General features: G+C 40.4%; 1 protein-coding gene across 4 annotated transcripts in view; it reads right to left on the bottom strand.

Annotated features, from left to right (window-relative positions):
- Positions 1-1,533: 1,533 nt before the first annotated feature.
- The window catches only part of SLC9A6 (solute carrier family 9, subfamily A (NHE6, cation proton antiporter 6), member 6), a 62,751-nt gene continuing 44,955 nt past the window's right edge, over positions 1,534-19,329 (bottom strand). For 2 of the 4 annotated variants that reach the window (XM_011978459.1, XM_011978467.1), the window contains exons 13-16: positions 18,713-18,743; positions 15,184-15,263; positions 8,520-8,625; positions 1,534-4,343 (exon numbers count right to left, since the gene is read on the bottom strand). In XM_011978459.1, the coding sequence (XP_011833849.1) occupies positions 4,071-4,343; positions 8,520-8,625; positions 15,184-15,263; positions 18,713-18,743 (490 nt within the window). In that variant the 3' untranslated portion in view covers positions 1,534-4,070. The remainder of the gene's footprint in view (positions 4,344-8,519; positions 8,626-15,183; positions 15,264-18,712; positions 18,744-19,329) is intronic. The other 2 variants (XM_011978451.1, XM_011978477.1) reach the window with 1 other exon arrangement.

Here is a 19,329-nt window from a genome sequence, read left to right as displayed (position 1 = left end):
CCCCACTAGAAGGCAAGAAGGCAATCAGTCTTTCCTGCATGAATGATTCCTAAGAACTCCATGAGATTGTTACATCTCCCGTAGAATACTCTCCATGAGAACTGGGATTGTTTAGTTATTTGCTGCTATCTCCACTGTGTGTGGCACAAAGTAAGCACTCAGATATTTCTTGAATGAATTAACTTTACAGCTGAGAAAACTAAAAGGCTCAGTGAAGTAAGTGGTCAACATTATACAATAAGCAAGCAGCAGAGCCTGGGTTTGAACCCAGGTCTGTGTCACTCCAGAGCCTGGGCTTTTTCTACTATGCTTAACTGTGGGGATGCAAAGCCATTGTTCAGGACTGCAAACTCCGCTATAAAATCCAGGCCCCTTGGTGATAATGTTGGGAGTTAGAGCATGAAGAAATGCTGCTAGGCAGGCTGCTTGCCCATAGGCCCAACAAGACACTGGAGGGCCCTTTGCTATGAATGCGAGGACCCTCCCAACCAGGTAACGCATGCCTGACAGCCAAGAGCACAGCAGCAAGTGGAGGGACAGAGCTGAGACTTCATGCTCTAGCCTGGCCTGATGACAAGCAGGTTGGGGGCAGCAGGCTAGAAAGCAATTCTGCAATTCCCTTCATCCTTCTGGTTACACTCAGGATGAATCAGCAGAGCCTGCCTTTGGGGCCAGCAGACTAGTAAGCATCTGGGCTTTGGAGCCAGACTTGAGTCCTGGCTCTGCCACTTAACTTGCTGTGTGACTTCTCTGCACCTCAGTCTCATCTGTATACTGAGGATGATAGAATGTGCCCTCAACGCATGATTGAATTATAGATTTAAAAATGTCTTGTATACACATGACCAGTACCTAAGAAGGGCTCAAAAATGAGAACTATTATCATTTCCAATTTACTTTCAAGCCTCACACTACATCATCTGTGTGGCATACGTCCTGTCAGGGACTCTCATCTCATTATACTCCTGCATTGGGTCAGGTTAACAACTGTACCTGCTCAGATCTAATGTAGGGTTTTGTGTGGTGAATTAGAAAACATGGGTTCCTTCAAGAAAAGAGCCTGTTGTGTGTGGATCATCCCCCACCAATGTCTCTCACTGGGCCATAAACAAGGAAGCTGGAGTGGATGACAACAAAACACAACAGATAGCGTGGTTGGTGCCATTGCTGGACCAGACAAACTTGCAGTCAGCACACTCTAGACTATAAAACTTCTCATGCACAGAGAGACATGTCTTTAACTTGGAAGGAGGACTATTTGTATTTGTGTGATCATGCTTTCAGCCAAACTTGGAACTGCCTTCCTACCTAACTGGATATACTTGGAACTGCCTTCCTACCTAACTGGATATAGAATTCTCTCTCCTCATACCAGCATTTTCATAACATTATCCATTACTAAGCTAACAGGCTACAAATCCATGTAACGGAATTTGACTGCTTTGAGTCACATTTCCTAAAGAGTCCAATTGTGACCATAAGCAAATAAATCCACCCTTACACGTAAGCACCAAAAATCTGCCACCCCATAAGTTAAGTTCTGTTAGGTTTCTGTTTGTTTATTTGAAAACATTAGTCTTCCCCTTTTCCAGTAGGTATATAGGTAGAAAAATAAATGAAGTCAGCACTCTTTACGTCTCACTAGAATAAACTGTGACTCAAATACTGTGAGTGGTTATTTGCAAGGCTATAACTTTTTTAATGACAGATTTTCCTAAAAGAAACCACTATAACATCTGTCCAAGTACTCCAGAGAAAACAAAAAAATACATAAAGATTAAAAGTCTATTACTTTAACAGCACATTGCCAAACACGGACAACTAGGATAAATGCCAAGAAATCTTAAAAAATAACTTTAAAGATGCAACGTTCAAGTCATTCAAACGTGTAGGTTCCACAAACAACAGGAAAACAAGTCCAAGAGCAGTTCTACTTGTGCATGATGGTAACTCAGACTGGACTTCATCAAAGTTCATTCAGGTGTTTCATAGGCGTCTGAGCAGAGTTTGTTTTTTCTTCCTTTCTTGGAGATGTGTACACAGATTAGAGGAGAGGAAAATCTTCCAGATGCTGATGTTAAACACAGCAGGCTTGGTTCCCCTTGATAAAGTATGAAGGCAGATTTATTTGACTCAAGCTTTATCAGTTTCCCTAGTGAAAAGTCTTATGCATGCTGAAATAGACGAGTTACTGAATTTGTCATGCGAAGTATTTACATAAAGTGAGGTCAGTAACCCGACAGAATAAAAAAAGGTAGTTGTTAAATTATTGTATAACCTTTTACAACTTGAATAACTTTGTGGGTAAATGACACTGACGTTCAAACCCCTCGAACATACATTAACAAGAAACTATTTACTGCGTGAAGAGGCACACATCATGTAAAACATACACTTCATGGGAGGGATTCCTGCATAGCAGGAAAGTCGCTACCACTACATAACAAATGGCTATGCCAACAGTCAAAGCTGCCACGAAAGGGTACAACATTAGAATTCCCTTAAAATCTCAAGGAGTGTTTGTAATAGCACAGATACCTTTTGGAGAGTAAGTACATGTTTTGTTCGGAAGGGTATTTTTCACTGGAAAATCTGAACATCATGTAAATAAACCAATGTTCTAACTGGGTAAGATTTAAGGCAATGCTACTCAGACCTGAGGGAAAAAAATCCAAAACAGTTTGTTTTTCTTCTGAATCACGAACAGGTCAAAATCAACATCAAAAAGTATTCTTCCAAGCATTCCATGCACCTTTAGGTATTATCAGCTTTACAAAATAGAATCTACTTTCATACTCCAAATATGAAATGAGAAATTGTTCTGTGCTCTTCCTTGAAAACTGTAAAAAAAATGCATGGCAGCTTAGATAATTAATATTAAAAAGTACCGTGAAAATGAAGACTACTACACCTCCTGCACACAAAGCAGCCACCTTGCTGCAATCAATGCCCAGAATATTCGATTTCTCTTATGACTGACTTTGGTGTAGTGTGGAACGATCGTGGGTTCATAAATTAACTGTTGACATTAACTACAGACTAACAAATGATGATTAGACACAGTAAGTTCAAAAATTTTACATTTTGCTCCTGTTTGGCTGCTAAAGAGCAGCAATTTAAATTGATATAAAAACTTCTGACGACAAAGCTTGCTATACAGATAAAGTACATAATCAAAAATTAAGCAGCAATTAAATTTCTTATTTAAACTTATCTGGTATAGAATATTTACACATTTGGGAAGAGAGATCTCTGAAACCATCATTCTCTTTACTTGCCTCTTGCTCTCTGCCCACCCCAGCCCCTCCAAATATAAATCAAGTGCCCTGAACTAAATACACCTGTACTTTGGCTAAGCCGGCTAGATGCTACTCCTTCTATGGTCTTGGTCTGGAAGAAAAGACATAAGGTCTCAGAAGTCATTTGCAGCCTTCTTTTCTGAACAACAGTGTACTCTAGTCAATGAATCTGTGCTTTCACAGCAAGCGGGGGAAAAGGGTCCCCACACTTCACTCCCCAACCTGAATGGGGCAAGATCAAATGCCATCAGCTCCTTGCACCACAACAGGCCACCAGAGAAAAGGGAAAGAAAACGGTCAGGACAAAGGCAGCAGCTATCAACAAGTTTCCCAATAAAGGAACCTCTCCTCCCTGGGTTCCCAAGGAACTAACATGCCCTCCTCACTCTCCCTCCCCTAGCACACAAAAAAATTAATTCACATCACGAGAACTTGGTACTCTGGTTAAGTGTCAGGTAAGTTTAAGAAAGAGAAAATCCGTCACTTTTTGTACTTTAACTGAGACATAAAACTAACAGAACACATAACATCACTGTGAAAGTAACTTTCTAAAACAGATCCAGTCTACAGAGTGCAACCAGGAAAACTTAAAGGAATATAGTTTGTTCACAATCTGCCGTGTACAGGATATTTATATTCTTTCTATGCCATATAAATAGCATTTATATAGCTTACACATTCAGAGACATGCACTGGGACTTTTAGGTAGTACAAATTTCTTCACAATCACATGTGCAAATTTTACAAATCACTAAGTGAGTATTAGTAAGCTTAGGCTGGACCGTGTCTCGTATTATCTAGCAAATTTAGTGGGGGTTCAGAATCATCCATTGGAAGAACCAGGCGTGTTCCTCGAATGACCAGTTCATGGTCCCCAAATGCAAGCTCCCGATCCAAGGCATCTTCAGAACTGTTTCCCATAAATCTCCTTGGAGCGCTGGATGTGGCCGATTCAGTGTTCACAGTAGAATCTCCATATGTCAAACTGATATCACCATCATTGAGAATAAGATCAGAATCATCATCTTTCAACTGTTCCTGGTTCTAAATGCAAACAAAGTAAGATTTAAGAATTGTTGAGTTCAAGAGACATTTCCAACAGGAGTATTTTAGAGGATTCCCTATTTAAAACCTTAAGTGGTAGCCCACTGCCCTCAGGATAAAGTATAAAGTCCACACCTTGGCTTAAAATACAGCGTGACTTGGCCTCTTTAGTTCCTCTCCTGCCACAATCTGCCCCTCCCACACCAACAGCCCTATTGTCTGCCAGCCAGACTGAAGTGCTGACAGCTGCCCAGACTCCTCGTGGTTTCTCTTACCTCCAGGTCCTTCTACATGACCCCTCTTTCCTTTCACATGACTAACACCCTTTTATCACTTTAGCTCTGAAGTCTTCCTTGAGCTTCTAGGACTAGGTTAGGTGTCCTTCCTGTGTGCTTTCATGGCATCCTATACTTGGCCCTCTCCCTGTAGTGGCACTTACCCTTGAGCTGTAACTGTGTGTGTATCGAGCCGTCAAGAGGATTACAGTCTAGTGTGTGAGGGGAGCAGACCGATACACATGTGGTGAAGACACAGGGTAAATGCTACATGGTCCAACCACCTAATACAGTTTGGGGCACAGAGAAACTTATCAAGCCCTCACTGCAGCTCCACAGCAGCTTGGGTTCTCATGGAAATATTACAGCCAAAACAGTATACTTAAATAAGGTTCTACGAAAGGGAAAAGTATCAGGAATACATAGTCCTATTTTGGCAAATAAAAAATGTAAGTAAGAGTGCATAGAAAAGTCTTTTCTTCTTTATGTTTCTGTATTATCTGAAATTGTATTATAATGAGTACATACTACTTTTAAAAAACAGAAGAAGTCATTTTTTCTAAATGACTTTAAAGAGAAAGGATCATTCTAAATATGCACATTGATCTAGCATGAAACAGTCTGTCATTAATGCTCCTTGAGGGAAGTATATTCTCCAGATTCCTAAATCCCATGTCTGTCTGAAAATTTTGAATTTGTCTAAGACCGTCAAATAGACTGAGAAGACTATTAGACAAAATCTAAAAAGGAATTTAATCTGCTGTTGCTAGAAATTTCCCCAAATACTCAAAGGCCAAAACAAGTGTGAACTGAAAAACAAACGGCTGGGTACGGGTGGCACATGCCTATTGTCCTAGCTACTGGGGAGGCTAAGGCGGGAGGACTGCTTGAGCCCAGAAGTTTGAGGCTAACCTGGGCAACACAGCCAGAACCCATCTCAAAAACAAACAAACAAATTCATAGCCACCAACCAGCCTAAATCCCTTCCTATCTAATCTACTTAGGACAGTAAGTCTATCTAACCGGTATCTATCACTTAATTCAGCAATACTCACTAGCTCTGTGGCTCCTTCACAGGTCCTCAGGGGCTCTTCAGCACCTTCTAATATCTTTATTAAGTTTGAGGTTTGGGGCAATATCTATCAAATTGTAAAATGCACATGCCTTTTGACTCAGTGATTTTACCTTTAAAATCTATTCTATATACTTTTACATAGTTGGGTAAGTTTATATGTAAAAGGATATTCACTGTAAGTATTGTTTATAATAGCAAAAAAGGAAATGACTGAAATGTCTATCCATAAGAGACTGAAATGAATTTTGCTATAGCTATGAAATGGAAATTTGTAGCCATGAAAAGAGAAGGTAAGACATTTACTGTACTCACATGTAAAGGTATCCATGATGTATCAGTAATTGAAAAAAAAGCAAGTAATGGGACAATATGCCTATTATAATCCCATTTGTGTAAAATAATAACAAAGCCATATATAGACATATTCATTTGCAAGAAAATATATCAGGAAGTATCCACAGTGAGCCTATAATAAAGACTGCCTCGAGGACTGCAGGTAGGAGGAAGGCAACTTTGATTTTTCACTTTGTACATTCCATACTCCATGGATATTTGGTCATGAGCTTGCTAGTTTTATAACTAAAAAAAGCAGTTAACAAAAATAATATAAATTACGTCTGGGCCAGGTGCAGTGGCTCATGACTGTAATCCTAGCACTTTGGGAGGTCAAGGTGAGTGGATCACTTGAGGCCAGGAGTTCAAGACCAGCCTGGCTGACATGGCGAAACCCATCTCTACTAAAAAATACAGAAAAATGAGCTGGGTGTGGTGGTGCACACCTGTAATCCCAGCTACTTAGGAGGCTAAGGCATAAGAATCATTGAACCCAAGAGGTGGAGGTTGCAGTGAGCCAAGATTGCGCTACTGTACTCCAGCCTGGGTGACAGAGCAAGACTCTGTCTAAAAAAAAATTAAGTGTGATGGTTGTTATGGGTTAAACTGTATCCTCCCCCGCCCTCCCCACCAAAAGATGTTGAAGTCCTAACCCCCAGCACCTGTGAATGTGACCTTGTTTGGAAATAGGGTCTTGTTTAAAATAAGGTAGGCCCTGATTCAGTATGACTGCTGTCCTTATGAATAGGAGGAATTTGGACACAGAGGTAGGTACGCACACAGGTAGAATCCCATGTGAAGATGAAAGTAGAGATACACAGTGATGCATCTATAAGTCAAGGAAGGTCAAAGATCGCCAGGAAGCCACCAGGAGTTGGAAGAGAGGCCTGGAGCAGATTCTCCCTCACAGCCTAGAAGGAACTGACCCTGCCAACAACTTGACCTTGGATTTCAGCCTCCAGAACTAAGAGATGATAAGTTTCTATTGTTTAAGCCATTCGGTTTGTGGTACTTTGTTACAGCTGCTCTAGGGAGCCTGTTGTGTTTTGCTACATTCCAAGGACACAGGGTTGTTGTGGACCTCTTCTGGCTTTTGGTGACGGCGAGTGGGTCTCTGGAATCCAAGAGCCAAGCTTCACTGCCTGAACCAACAGAGCTGGCTGACTTCTCTGCACAGTCATGTGGGTTAACAGGGCATAGCGGAAATGCAGACAATGTTTGAGAGGGGAGCCTGGGCAATGTGGAAGGGAGAGGAGGGGCAACATGGGGTGTGCTCCCCATCTCACGGGCACAGTCTGTCAGAAACATGCATTGACTCGACATAACACAAAGCCGTAGGATGCTCCTCCCTGGCCCAGATGCCACCCCTACTCTGCCTACTCTTTCCTGTCCATTTCTTATACAGCTTCCCCTCTCAAGGTTCTGCGTGTTGCATCTGAGTAGTCAAAACTGGTGGGCTTTGTTAACAAGGGAGCCTATATGATGTCATAGATTATTTCTGAAAGGTTGGTTTAGAATGGAAGGCTTTTTCTTCTTCTTCTTCTTTTTTTTTTGGATAGAGTCTCACTCTGTCGCCTAGGCTGGAGTGCAGTGGCATGATCTCTGCTCACCACAACCTCCACCTCTCCAATTCAAGCAATTGTCCTGCCTCAGCCTCCCGAGTAGGTGGGATTACAGGCGCGCGCCACTGTGCCCAGCTAATTTTTGTAATTTTGGTAGAGATGGGGTTTCGCCACGTTGACCAGTCTGGTCTTGAACTCCTGACCTCAGGTGATCCGCCACCTAGGCCTCCCAAAGTGCTGGGATTACAGGCATGAGTCACCACGCCTGGCCAGAATGGAAGGTTTTTAAAAAAGAAATTGAAAAATAAAAATGCTCACATTTAAAAACAAAGGCTGGCTAGCATTTCTGTTATTTTTTTTCTTAGTAGCAATATTTATCAAATTACCAATCACATTTTGGTAGCTAAGGAAAAAAAATATGGAATCCAGATTCTATCTAGATATGTTCATGCGTCCCAACAAGGTGGAACAGAGGCAGATAAGCTTTCCCAAACATCCAAAGGTTGGGAGGTGTGAAATAATAGACCATCTGTTGCACTTTAGGGATGTCAAAATTGTTTTAAAATCCTCTCAATGTAACTGAGACAACCCTCATTTGTGGATGAAAGCATACACATTTAGTACTGAGCTCAGGACACATACTGCAAAGAAATGAAAGCCAGCATGGAAATAGAACTATTTACTAAAATCACCCACAGTAAGATGAGGCACGATTCTATATCTGTTTTCAAATGCTCTTTCAAAGGCTGTGAATTATATTTATAGGTTTCAGTGTATTTTCTGGTTGAGCAAAATATGCTTAAATTCCCTCATGGAATTTATACCTCAAAGGCAGAAAACCAAACCAAAATAAAATAAAACCAGTGACTCATCCACAGAGCAGATAAATTTAACTTACTGAAGAATTTAGTTTTGGATAAAACCGACTTACTTCGTAAGCCTGGGGGCTGGTGAGGCACCTGGCGATGGGTCCACAGCAGGCAGGGAGTGTTGTTGTCAGCGGAGGCCCGCTGTGAGTCAGCAGAGGCTTCAGATAGCTGCGGTGGTTAAGGAAGAACTGTGGTCCTTTCTTTACAAATTTAAAAGAACAATCCGTCTGATAATAATCACCATCACGGTGTAGCAACCACTTCGGAGGACAGCAAAGGGCTTTCACGTCTATGGTCTCATTTCCTCCTCACATCATGGCAGTGAAACAGCAAAGGGGTATTTTATCATCTCCACTTCACAGATATGGAAACTGAGGCTCAGAGAGGTCAATGACCTACCTAAAGCCACACAATGAGGTAAACGGGGACCAATCTGCTAGCCCAAATTGGTCTGAATTTCAAATCTTGTGCCCTTACCACCACATCACATTGCTTTTCTGATTTTACTGAAACCAAAAGGAACATCACTGTAAATTGAGCACTAAAGGAGATAAGGGAGAAAGTAAACAATGTTAATGGCCAGAGAGGAAATTAAATGTTCCAGCAGAACATAGTAATAAAATGTTTTTCATCATTTATTGTGAATTCAGCTGGCCTCCTGCATGCTATAAGTTGAAACTTCAGTATCAGACTGACTTCCTTAGGAAGCTATAAGAAGGAAAGGCAAGTCAAATCTCAAGACATTTTAAAAAACTATGTATCATGAGGCCCTTTATCATAGGCCCTCATTTCAGTATTCATTTATTTGCCAAAAAATAAAAACAGACATGAGAAACATGACAGAAGGAAAAAGAGGGAATCACAAGAAAAAGGAGAAAATGATACAGACACATAAATTCCTCACTTTATTTGTTTATTCATTTGCTTATTTTTTTTTTTTGAGACAGACTGTCACTCTGTCACCCAGGCTAGAGTGCAGTGGGTGATAATAGCAGGTACATGCCACAATGCCCAACTATTTTTTTTTAATTTAATTTTTGCAAAGACAGGGTCTCACTATGTTGCTAGGCCTGGTCTTGAGCTGAGTCTGCCTCAAGCAATCCTCCCACCTCAGCCTCCCAAAGTGTTGAGTTTACAGGCGTGAGCCTCCATGCCCTCCCTCCTCATTTTCTAAAATGAGAACCTAAGGTGGTTCTCAATTAAAAATGAGAAAGTCAGAGAAAATTTCATGAATCCTCATATTAATAAATTATAAGTAAAGATTAAAGCACTCTATATAAACATGCTTTATAAAACATCTGGCCAAACACAAAGCCACTAAAAAACTGGAATGATGAATTCCACTAGTGTTTTGGGTAAAGAAATGACCAGGTCTTCATCTTCTGGTACTGAATGGGTAGTATTGAGGCTAACAGGTCTTGATGTTTGTCTCTACAAGAAAAAATTCCTTAGAAAACAAAACTTGCCAGATGTTGACAAATGGTTTAAAAAAAAAAAAGAAGAAGAAGAAGAAGAAGAAAAAAAAAGAAAACCTACATAGTCCTGTATTTATTAATGAAATTAAAAACTTTTTCCTACAAAAAGCTCCAGGCTCAAATGGCTTCACTGGTAAAACTTTCCTAACATTAAAAAAAAACCAAAAAACAAACAAACAAAAACCACTAATCTTAACACTCCTTCAGAGAACAGAAAATGAAGGAATACTTCCCAATTCATTTTATGAGGCCAGCTTAATCTTGTTATAGAAACCTAACAAGGACACTATAAGAAAAAATCACAAGCCATTATTGTTCATAAAAATAGATACAGAAACCAGATGCAAAATATTAGCAAATTAAATCCAGTGATATACACAAAGGATAACACATCATGACCAAGTGGAATTTGTTCCAGCAATGCAAGGCTGGTTTAGCATTAAAACAACCAATCAATGGAAATCAAAATAACAGATTAAAGAAGAAAAATATAAACACATCATCATCTCGATGCAGAAAAAGCATCTGATACTAAAAATTTTCAGCAGACAAAAACTCATGATAAAAACTCTCAGCAGACTAGAAATAAAAGAGAATGCTCTTAATCTGCTAAAGGATATATCCAAAAATGTACAGCTAACATCGTACTTAATGGTGAAATATTGAAAAATTTCCCTCTGAGGTCAGGAATAAGATAAGAACGTCCAGTATCATCACTTATATTCAGCATTGCACTGGAGAAGTCCCCTACAAAAGCCAATGTAAAAAGACACAAAAAAGAAATACAGGGATTGGAAAAGAAAAAAAAAAAAAACATCATTACTCATAGATCATTTAATTATGAATATAGAAGACCAAAAAGAATCTATTAGAAATCATAAGTGAACTTAGCAAGACTGCTGGACTCAAGGTCCATATATAAAATCAAATTTTAGGCCGGGCGTGGTGGCTCACGCCTGTAATCCCAGCACTTTGGGAGGCCAAGGCGGGCAGATCACGAGGTCAGGAGATTGAGACCATCCTGGCTAACATGGTGAAACCCCGCCTCTATTAAAAATACAAAAACCTAGCTGGGCGTGGTGGTAGGCGCCTGTAGTCCCAGCTACTTGGGAGGCTGAGGCAGGAGAATCGCTTGAACCTGGGAGGCAGAGGTTGCAGTGAGCCGAGATCGCGCCACTGCACTCCAATCTGGGTGACAGAGCGAGACTCTGTCTCAAAACAAAACAAAACAAACAAACAAACTATATATATATATATTTAAATCTATATATTTACATCAAACAAGTATAAAATAGAATAAATACCATTTGCAATAGGATCAAATACTTCAAATACTTAGGGACAAATCTAATGAAAGATGTACAAAAGCTGTGCACTGAAAAGTACAAATCATTAATGAGAGAAATTTTAAAAGACCTAAATGAATGGAGCAATATGCTGTTTATGATATGGAGTCTGAATATTGTTATGATATCATTTCTCTACAAATTCATTTATGGATTCAATACAAACCCAATAAACTTGCCAGCAGTTTTGTGTGTGTGTGTGTGTGTACGTGTGTGCACGTGTGCAACTTGACAAGCTGTTTCTAAAATTTAAAGGAAAACACAAAGCACCCAAAATAGCCAAGGCAATACTGGAGAAGAAAAAAGCCAGATTTTAATTACTCTACTGGATAGTAAGACTTATTATAAAGTACAGTAATTAAAAGAATGTGGTATTGATATAAAAATAGAGAAACAGGATAAAAAAGAGAGTCCAGAAACTTATCTCCACTTATTCAACAAATCTTTGTTGTATTGCAATTCAGTGGGGTAAGGATGGTATTTTTCAATAAACGGTGCTGCATCGACTGGATATGCATATGGAAAAAAGTAGATCTTGACCCACTATCTCTCATCATGCACAAAAATGAATTTGTGATGGATCAAAGACTTACATGTGATAGTTAAAGCAATCATACTTCTAGAAGAAAACAGGAAAATATCTTCATGACCTTGGGATATGGAAGATTTTCTTAAGACACAGAAAACTCTAACCATAAAAGGTGAATAAAATGGACTTCTAGCTTGGGCAACAAAGTGAGACCCTGTCTCTATAAAAAAATTTTTCAAACTAGCTGGGTGTGGTAGCATGCACCTGTAGGCCTAGCTACTCAGGAGGCTGAGGCAAGAGGATCACCTGAGCCCAGGAGGTTGGGGCTACAGTGAACTATGATTGCACCACTCCACTCCAGCCTGGGTGAGAGTGGGAACTGATCCTAAAAATAAGCAAAATATAATAGACTTCATTAAATTGAAGAACTTCTACTCCTTAAATGCAGGATTAAGAAAATGAAAAGGCAAGCTACCAAGAGAAAATATAATAATCAACAACAACAACAAAAAATCCCAATTCAGGAATATAGAGAAACTATAAATCAGTGAGAGAAAAAAACAACTCAGTTAAACAATGGACAAAAGACTTAGACTTCACGAAAGAGGATATCTAAATGGTCAAAACACAAGAAAAGGAGCTCAGCCTCACTGGTCATCAGAGAAATGCAAATTAAACCATATGAGGTATCACTACACACTCATCAAAATGGCTAAAATTTAAAAGACTGAAAAATAAAACTCCCTTACTTTGCTGATGGAAATAATCATAAAGTCACCAAGTTGGTTAAAACCAATTAAACTGGTTGTAATCACTCTGGAAAACTGGTTGGCAATGTCTGTTTTAAAGCTAAACAGGCCGGGCAAGTGGCTCACTCCCATAATTCCAGCACTTTGGGAGGCCAAGGTGGGTGGATCGCTTGAGTCCCGGAGTTAAAGGCCAGGCTGGGCAACATGGTGAAATCCTGTCTCTACATTTAAAAAAAAAAAAAAAAAAATAGCTGGGCGTGATGACATGCACCAGGAGTCCCAGCTACCCAGGAGGCTGAGTTTAGAGGATCACTTGAGCCTGGGAGGCAGAGGTTGCAGTGAGCCAAGATTGTGCCACTGCATTCCAGCCTGGGTAACAGAGCCAGACACTACTTCCAAAACAAAACAAAACAAAACAAACAAAACTTTAAACACATACTTGTCCTGAATTCCACTCCTTGCACTCCTTGGTATATACCCAAGAGAAATGAGTGCTTATGTCCACCAAAAGATATATATTCATGCAGGTTTTCATAATAGCCAAAAGCTAGAAACAACTCAAATATTTATTAACAGTAGACTGGTTAAAAACAAAAATCCTGTAGTATATTCCTACTAGAGCTCTACCCTACTACAGCAATAAAAGAAGAATGAATTGCTGTTACATGAAACAATATGGATAAATTACACAGATGTCGAGTGAAAGCAGCAAGACAGAAACGAATACCTAATATACGAATCCATATATATAAAGATCAAAATCAGGTAAAACTAACCTGTGTTGATGAAAGTCAGAATCATGGTCACCCCTTTGTGGAGGAGGATAGAGAATGTTCATTTATATCTTTATATGGATGAAGGCACACAGTTGTTGACACAGGTTGAAATTCATTAAGCTGTACACTTAAGATTCATGTACTTTCTTGTATTCAAGTTATATCTCAATTATAACAAATCATTTGCCTACACAAATAAACTGAAATCTAAAATAAGGAATATTTAATTATATCAGGGTGCTAGGTATTAAAATGATCAAGTCTTCATTGAGTAGGATTTAATAGGGCAGTACTGAGTCAAACAAGCCTTGGTGTTTACTTCTATAAAATATACAGAAGAATAAGCTATTATTCTACTCTTTCTCAACATTAGGATCATTGAATTGTTTTATATATTATGCAGAAAATGTACAAAACATTTTATGCAGAAAACTCACTAAAAAATTACTGCTAAATTAGAGGGATGAAAAAGTCCCAAGAGATATGGGAGTGGCTTATATCCAAAACCCTGACAATGGAGCCAAAAGTAATGACATAATCTTTAAAAAATTTTAAGAGCCAGGCTCTCTTTCTCTAATGGGAGTCTTAATACCCCAGATAAGCTTGCATTCTTGTTTCCATACAATAATTTAATTTTGAAGTACTTGCAAACAGTGAATGCAAAAATTACCAAAAAGAACATGGTAAGTAGTAGCTTCTAATCATTAAGCGTCAAGTGATTTTTCTTAAATATACAAGGCTTTCATCAGAAAGTTGAAAGCAAGGACATATTTCTTACACGGTTGTCTCCAATTTGCTCCAGTAGAACATAAACCAAGTTTTGAATCAGATAAATCAGAGCCTGAAAGAACTCCATGGCTCTTTTTGCTAGGTGAATTTTCAAATAAGAAATTAATTTTAATAATGATAAAATGTTTAAAAAGCATGATTTAAAGCAGTGGTCCCCAATCCTTTTGGCACCAGGGACCGGTTTTGTGGAAGACAATTTTTCCATGGATGGGGCTGGGGACCAAACAGTTTTGGGATAAAACTGTTCCACCTCACATCATCAGACATTAGATTCTTATAAGGAGTATGTAACCCAGATCCCTCGCATGTGCAGTTCACAATAGGGTTTGGGCTCCTGTGAGAATCTAATGCTGCCAATCTGACAGGAGGCGGAGCTCAGGCGGTAATGTTCACTGGCCCATTGCTCACCTCCTGCTGTGTGGATCAGTACTGCTCCGTGGCCTGGGAGTTGGGGACCCCTGATTTAAAGAGGTTATAGAATATCAACACTACCAGCTATGAAACAGACTTACAACAGGGCAACAAGGAAATCTGGCAAACAAAAACATTAGCTATCTATGGCATGCTGAATAGAGATAATCTCCTAGTCTTTGGAAAGGTCAGGGGAAAAAAAGTGTATTGCTGAACAGCGCAGTATCGAACATTATCGCATTTTGATTTCATTCTCATGCTTTTCCCTAAGCCTTTCCTCTCTTACCCTGCCAAGTCCGCTGACAAGAACCAAGAAATACCTTCCGTGGGATTCGCTAAATTAGCTAAAGGACAATAAATATTAAAGTTTGCTCAATAAATAAACCTATATATCAAAGAAAGTATGTCATTTGGGCTTTGGTTCCCTTTACACAGCCAGCTTCTGAAATAACCAGTCCGTATGGTTTCATGGGTTTGCAGAGGAATCTATCTGTGTGGGTTTCCTTTTCCACAGCACTGATGGGGAAAGGAAAGATGAAAGGTAGGTTTTATATTCTGCTCCAGGAAGAGAACAGTCAAAACATTTGTTCCATTAAGCTGTAATTATCTATGTCCACACTATCCTTTTTTTTTTTTCTCAATTAAGGATACTTATGATCAAAGTTGTACCACATCCGGAAAAGCCAAGCACTCTCTGCTTTGGTGGTTCTCCTTTCATTTTCAGGAATACCCTGCAGATAGATAATACATAAATCAATATCTATACAAACATATGAACATTTATTTAGAGCCATTCCTTTGGAGAATCAGAAATAGAGCCTACTATGCTATAAGACACTCTGCAACAAGGGTAATATTAGAAATGTAATAGCTTGAATATTGAAGCTTTGGAATAAAAAATTGAAATGTTTTTCTGAACACCTCCATTACTCAGGCTGCTTGCTAATTTACAAATCTACTCTCACTTAAAAAAATCCATGTGGGGGCCGGGCGCGGTGGCTCATGCCTGTAATCCCAGCACTTTGGGAGGCTGAGGCGGGCAGATCACGAGATCAGGAGTTTGAGACCAGCCTGACCAACATGGTGAAACCCCATCTCTACTAAAAATACAAAAATTAGCCGGGTGTGGTGGGGTACGCCTGTAATCCCAGCACTTTGGGAGGTCGAGGTGGGCAGATCATGAGATCAGGAGTTCGAGACCAGCCTGACCAATATGGTGAAACCCCGTCTCTACTAAAAATACAAAAACTAGCTGGGGGTGGTGGGGCGCACCTGTAATCCCAGCTACTCAGGAGGCTGAGGCAGGAGGTTCACTTGAACCCAGGAGGTGGAGGTTGCAGTGAGCTGAGATCGTGCCACCGCACTCCAGTCTGGGTGACAGAGCGAGACTCCATCTCAAAAAAAAAGAAAAAAAGAAAAAAAAAATCAATGTGGAATAATTCATGTACTGAACCTGAAAGATTTAACTCTCAAAGTAATAGCACCTTAGAAAACATCACATCAACATCCCTGTATTTGGGAGTTGTCATGGATCTCGAAAGTAACTAGCAACTTCAAAGTTGCTACTATATTCTTGAAACATTAGCAAAATAAAAACAAGTACTGAAATTCCATGGTAAGCCTGACCAGCCAGGAGGAGAAACTAACACAGCAAGTAGGCCTCTCCTAAAAGTTTCCAAAAATATAAACTGTGTCTTTATTTGTAATGTGGTGCAGTCAGCAGTTGGGCAGTTAGGCAATCTGCTTCCAGTCCCAGCTTATTGACATTAAGTAGTTTAAGGAAGTCCCTTTCTCTCTCTGGGCTCGAATTTCTTTATGTATAAAAACATGATGAGGTTTAGAGAATCCTGAAGGTCCTTTCCCGTGCTCATGTTCTATGGTTCCATAATCTTCTTTTCTAAAAGCACATAATTTAGGCCAGACACAGTGGCTCATGCCTGTAATCCCAACACTTTGGGAAGCCGAGGCGGGTGTATCGCTTGAGGTCAGGAGTTCGAGTCCAGCCTGACCAACATGGCAAAACCCCATCTCTACGAAAAACACACCAAAAAAATGAGCCAGGCATGGTGGCAGGCACCTATAGTCTCAGCTACCTGGAAGGGTGAGGCAAGAGAATTGCCTGAATCCGGGAGGTGGAGGTTGCAGTAAGCTGAGATCGTGCCACTGCACTCTAGCATGGCCGACAGAGTGAAACTTCATCTCAGTAAGTAAATAAACAAATAAGCAAGCAAGCAAGCAAGCATAGAGTTTAGATTCTGGGTTTTGGTTTCTTCCTGTCATTGCTAATGCTCAAAATAAATTTCTCTCTCCCTCAACGTGTCATGTGTCATATATCAACTTATACACAACACAAAAATGTTTGGAAACACTGTATGGGCTTACAAAAGCTGAAGAACACCTGCAATTCCTTTCACATCATTAGAAGTATCTTTGTGTGCCTCCACCTCTTGAAAAGCAACATTTCACCATCCCTCACCACATGAACACCTGTACATCCCACCCCCACACACTCCACACTTAGTATAATGTTCCTCTGCGCTTTCTGGTGGACATTCAAAATATTAAAGAAACAATATAACCAAGACAGCCACAGGGTTTTTGTTTTCTTTTAATTTTGTTTTTCGAGACAGTCTCTCGCACTGTTGCCCAGGTTGGAGTACAGTGGCACGATCTCAGCTCACTGTAACCTCCACCTCCCGGGTTGAAGTGATTCTCCTGCCTCAGTTTCCTGAGTAGCACCCACCACCACGCCCAGCTAATTTCTGTATTTTTAGCAGAGACAGGGTTTTGCCATGTTGGCCAGGCTGGTCTCGAACTCCTGACTCGCCATGTTGGCCCTGCTGGTCTCAAACTCCTGACCTCAGGTGATTCACCCACCTTGGCCTCCCAATATGCTGGGATTACAGGCATGAGCCACCATGCCAGGCCCAGCCGTAGAGTTTTGAAGGTAAGGGAAAAAAAACAGTTCTTTGTTCTGTATGTCATGACTGGCACTCACCTACCTGGCTCTCTCCCTGTCACTCCTTTTCCATTTCTCCTCTGTGGTTACAGAGGTGACACAGCTGGTGGAGACTTGTACAGAGAGCGATCGAGCATTTGTCTTTTGAACGGCATGATTAACTTTATTCTTGTTTTGACACAGGGAGAAGGCACTGAGGAGTTATTACTCCTTGGACATTACCCCAGGAGCCTGGCATCATGGGAATTTATCCAGCTTGGTTTTTACAAGTATGTCAAGCCCATGGAATTCTACTTTAAGGATCTGATCACAAGAGGCGAGTACTTACTATATCTCATACATACATTCACACTCATCACTCAACAGCTAACAAAATTAGCATTTAGGAAATGAATCTGACAAATGTTTTTTTTAACCTCACCCTGAAGACAAATATACTGACTGGGGTTTGTTTCAGACAAGAAAAAAACTGTTTTGAAAGAGATGCTTTCCATGTTCAAAAATCTAATTTCTGTGATTTCTCATCTAATGTCTATATGGAGGCATATATTCAATGGTGCTCAGAAGCGATTGAAAAACAGATGGAAAATACCAGACAAGGGTGGTCAGTCTAGAGAGGGCAGCGAGTTACAATGCATTCAGTCCAACGGGCTCAAGTTCATAGCAACAACTGAGAAACTGACACAACAGAAGGAAGGAAGCAAGGAAACGTGGCCAAGGCTGAGGGGCAAGGTAAGAAAGTGCGTTCCCCTGAGCAGGCAGGGAAGACTGGTTGAAGACTCAAAAGCTTCTAGGCAGTTCTCTAGGGCAGCTGCTGGTCATCCAATTTGAAAGTACACAGGAAGAGCAGCTGGAGTGGGGCTTACATCAGAGACAAGGCTTCATGCGCAAACAAAAGTGGAAAAAGCCTCCCCGTGCCAGAGGAGTCACTCGAAAACCCAGAAGTCCTTAAGAGACTGCTCTCCTCTGGGGCAAAAGCCCAGGCGGGATGGCCCAGAGACATGAAAGCTGTCGCCCTTGATAACCACACACTATGACACTGTGGCAAACTTGGTTTTGTCTCTATGGAGCAGTGAGAAAAGCCAGGAATGATGTCAGTTAAAAGCTGAGGCAAAGAGGACAGGATCTAAATAGAAGGATGAAGTTTACAGTAGGTTGTTTTCTTTCCAAATGACTGCACATTTGATAGAAATGCCAGGAACAACAAAAACGCATATTTACCAAGTGTTCTTGGTCTGAATCAACACCAACCCTAAAGGAGAAACACAAAGAGCAAATGAGATTTGGAAGCCAAAAAATGGTCTACTCACACATGTACATTGTCAGGCAACCACTTTTCTCAACACAGAAGCTGCTATGGAATGGTTAATGTTTTCTTGCTTCTCTATGGCTGTTGATGCAGATTTTTGGCTCCTGCCACTTTCCTTAGCAACAGCTTGGATTCTAAGGCAAGCAGGGTGTACCCATGATTCTCTTCCTGCAATCTTACTTACCAGTTTCAGAAAAAAACAGCATTTTCTTCTCTGAATATAGGTCCATTCGAAGCAGAATCAGAGAGAGCAGCACTGCCCCAGTTGCTAAATAAGAATTACTGGGTAGCTCCAAAAACAGGGCTGGCATAGTGCAATTCACCTCGCAGCTCTCATGGCAACATTCTGTTTCGATGACTGAAGAGAGGGTCCAATTACAGGTTTTTCATAGGCTAATGGATAGACATTAGCCTTGCTTCTTCACAATTCTTTTTTTATCTGGTTAAAATTCCTGCTTTCTGTATCCCAGGGAAAAGCTTCATTACAAAGTTCTCTGGCTTCTCTCTATTCCCTAAACACGGGCACTCA

Source organism: Mandrillus leucophaeus, unplaced genomic scaffold (assembly GCF_000951045.1).
Source record: "Mandrillus leucophaeus isolate KB7577 unplaced genomic scaffold, Mleu.le_1.0 Scaffold1032, whole genome shotgun sequence".
Lineage (NCBI taxonomy): Eukaryota > Metazoa > Chordata > Mammalia > Primates > Cercopithecidae > Mandrillus > Mandrillus leucophaeus.
The sequence above is the reverse complement of the archived record's forward strand: the minus strand, read 5'-3'. Positions and strand labels throughout refer to the sequence as shown.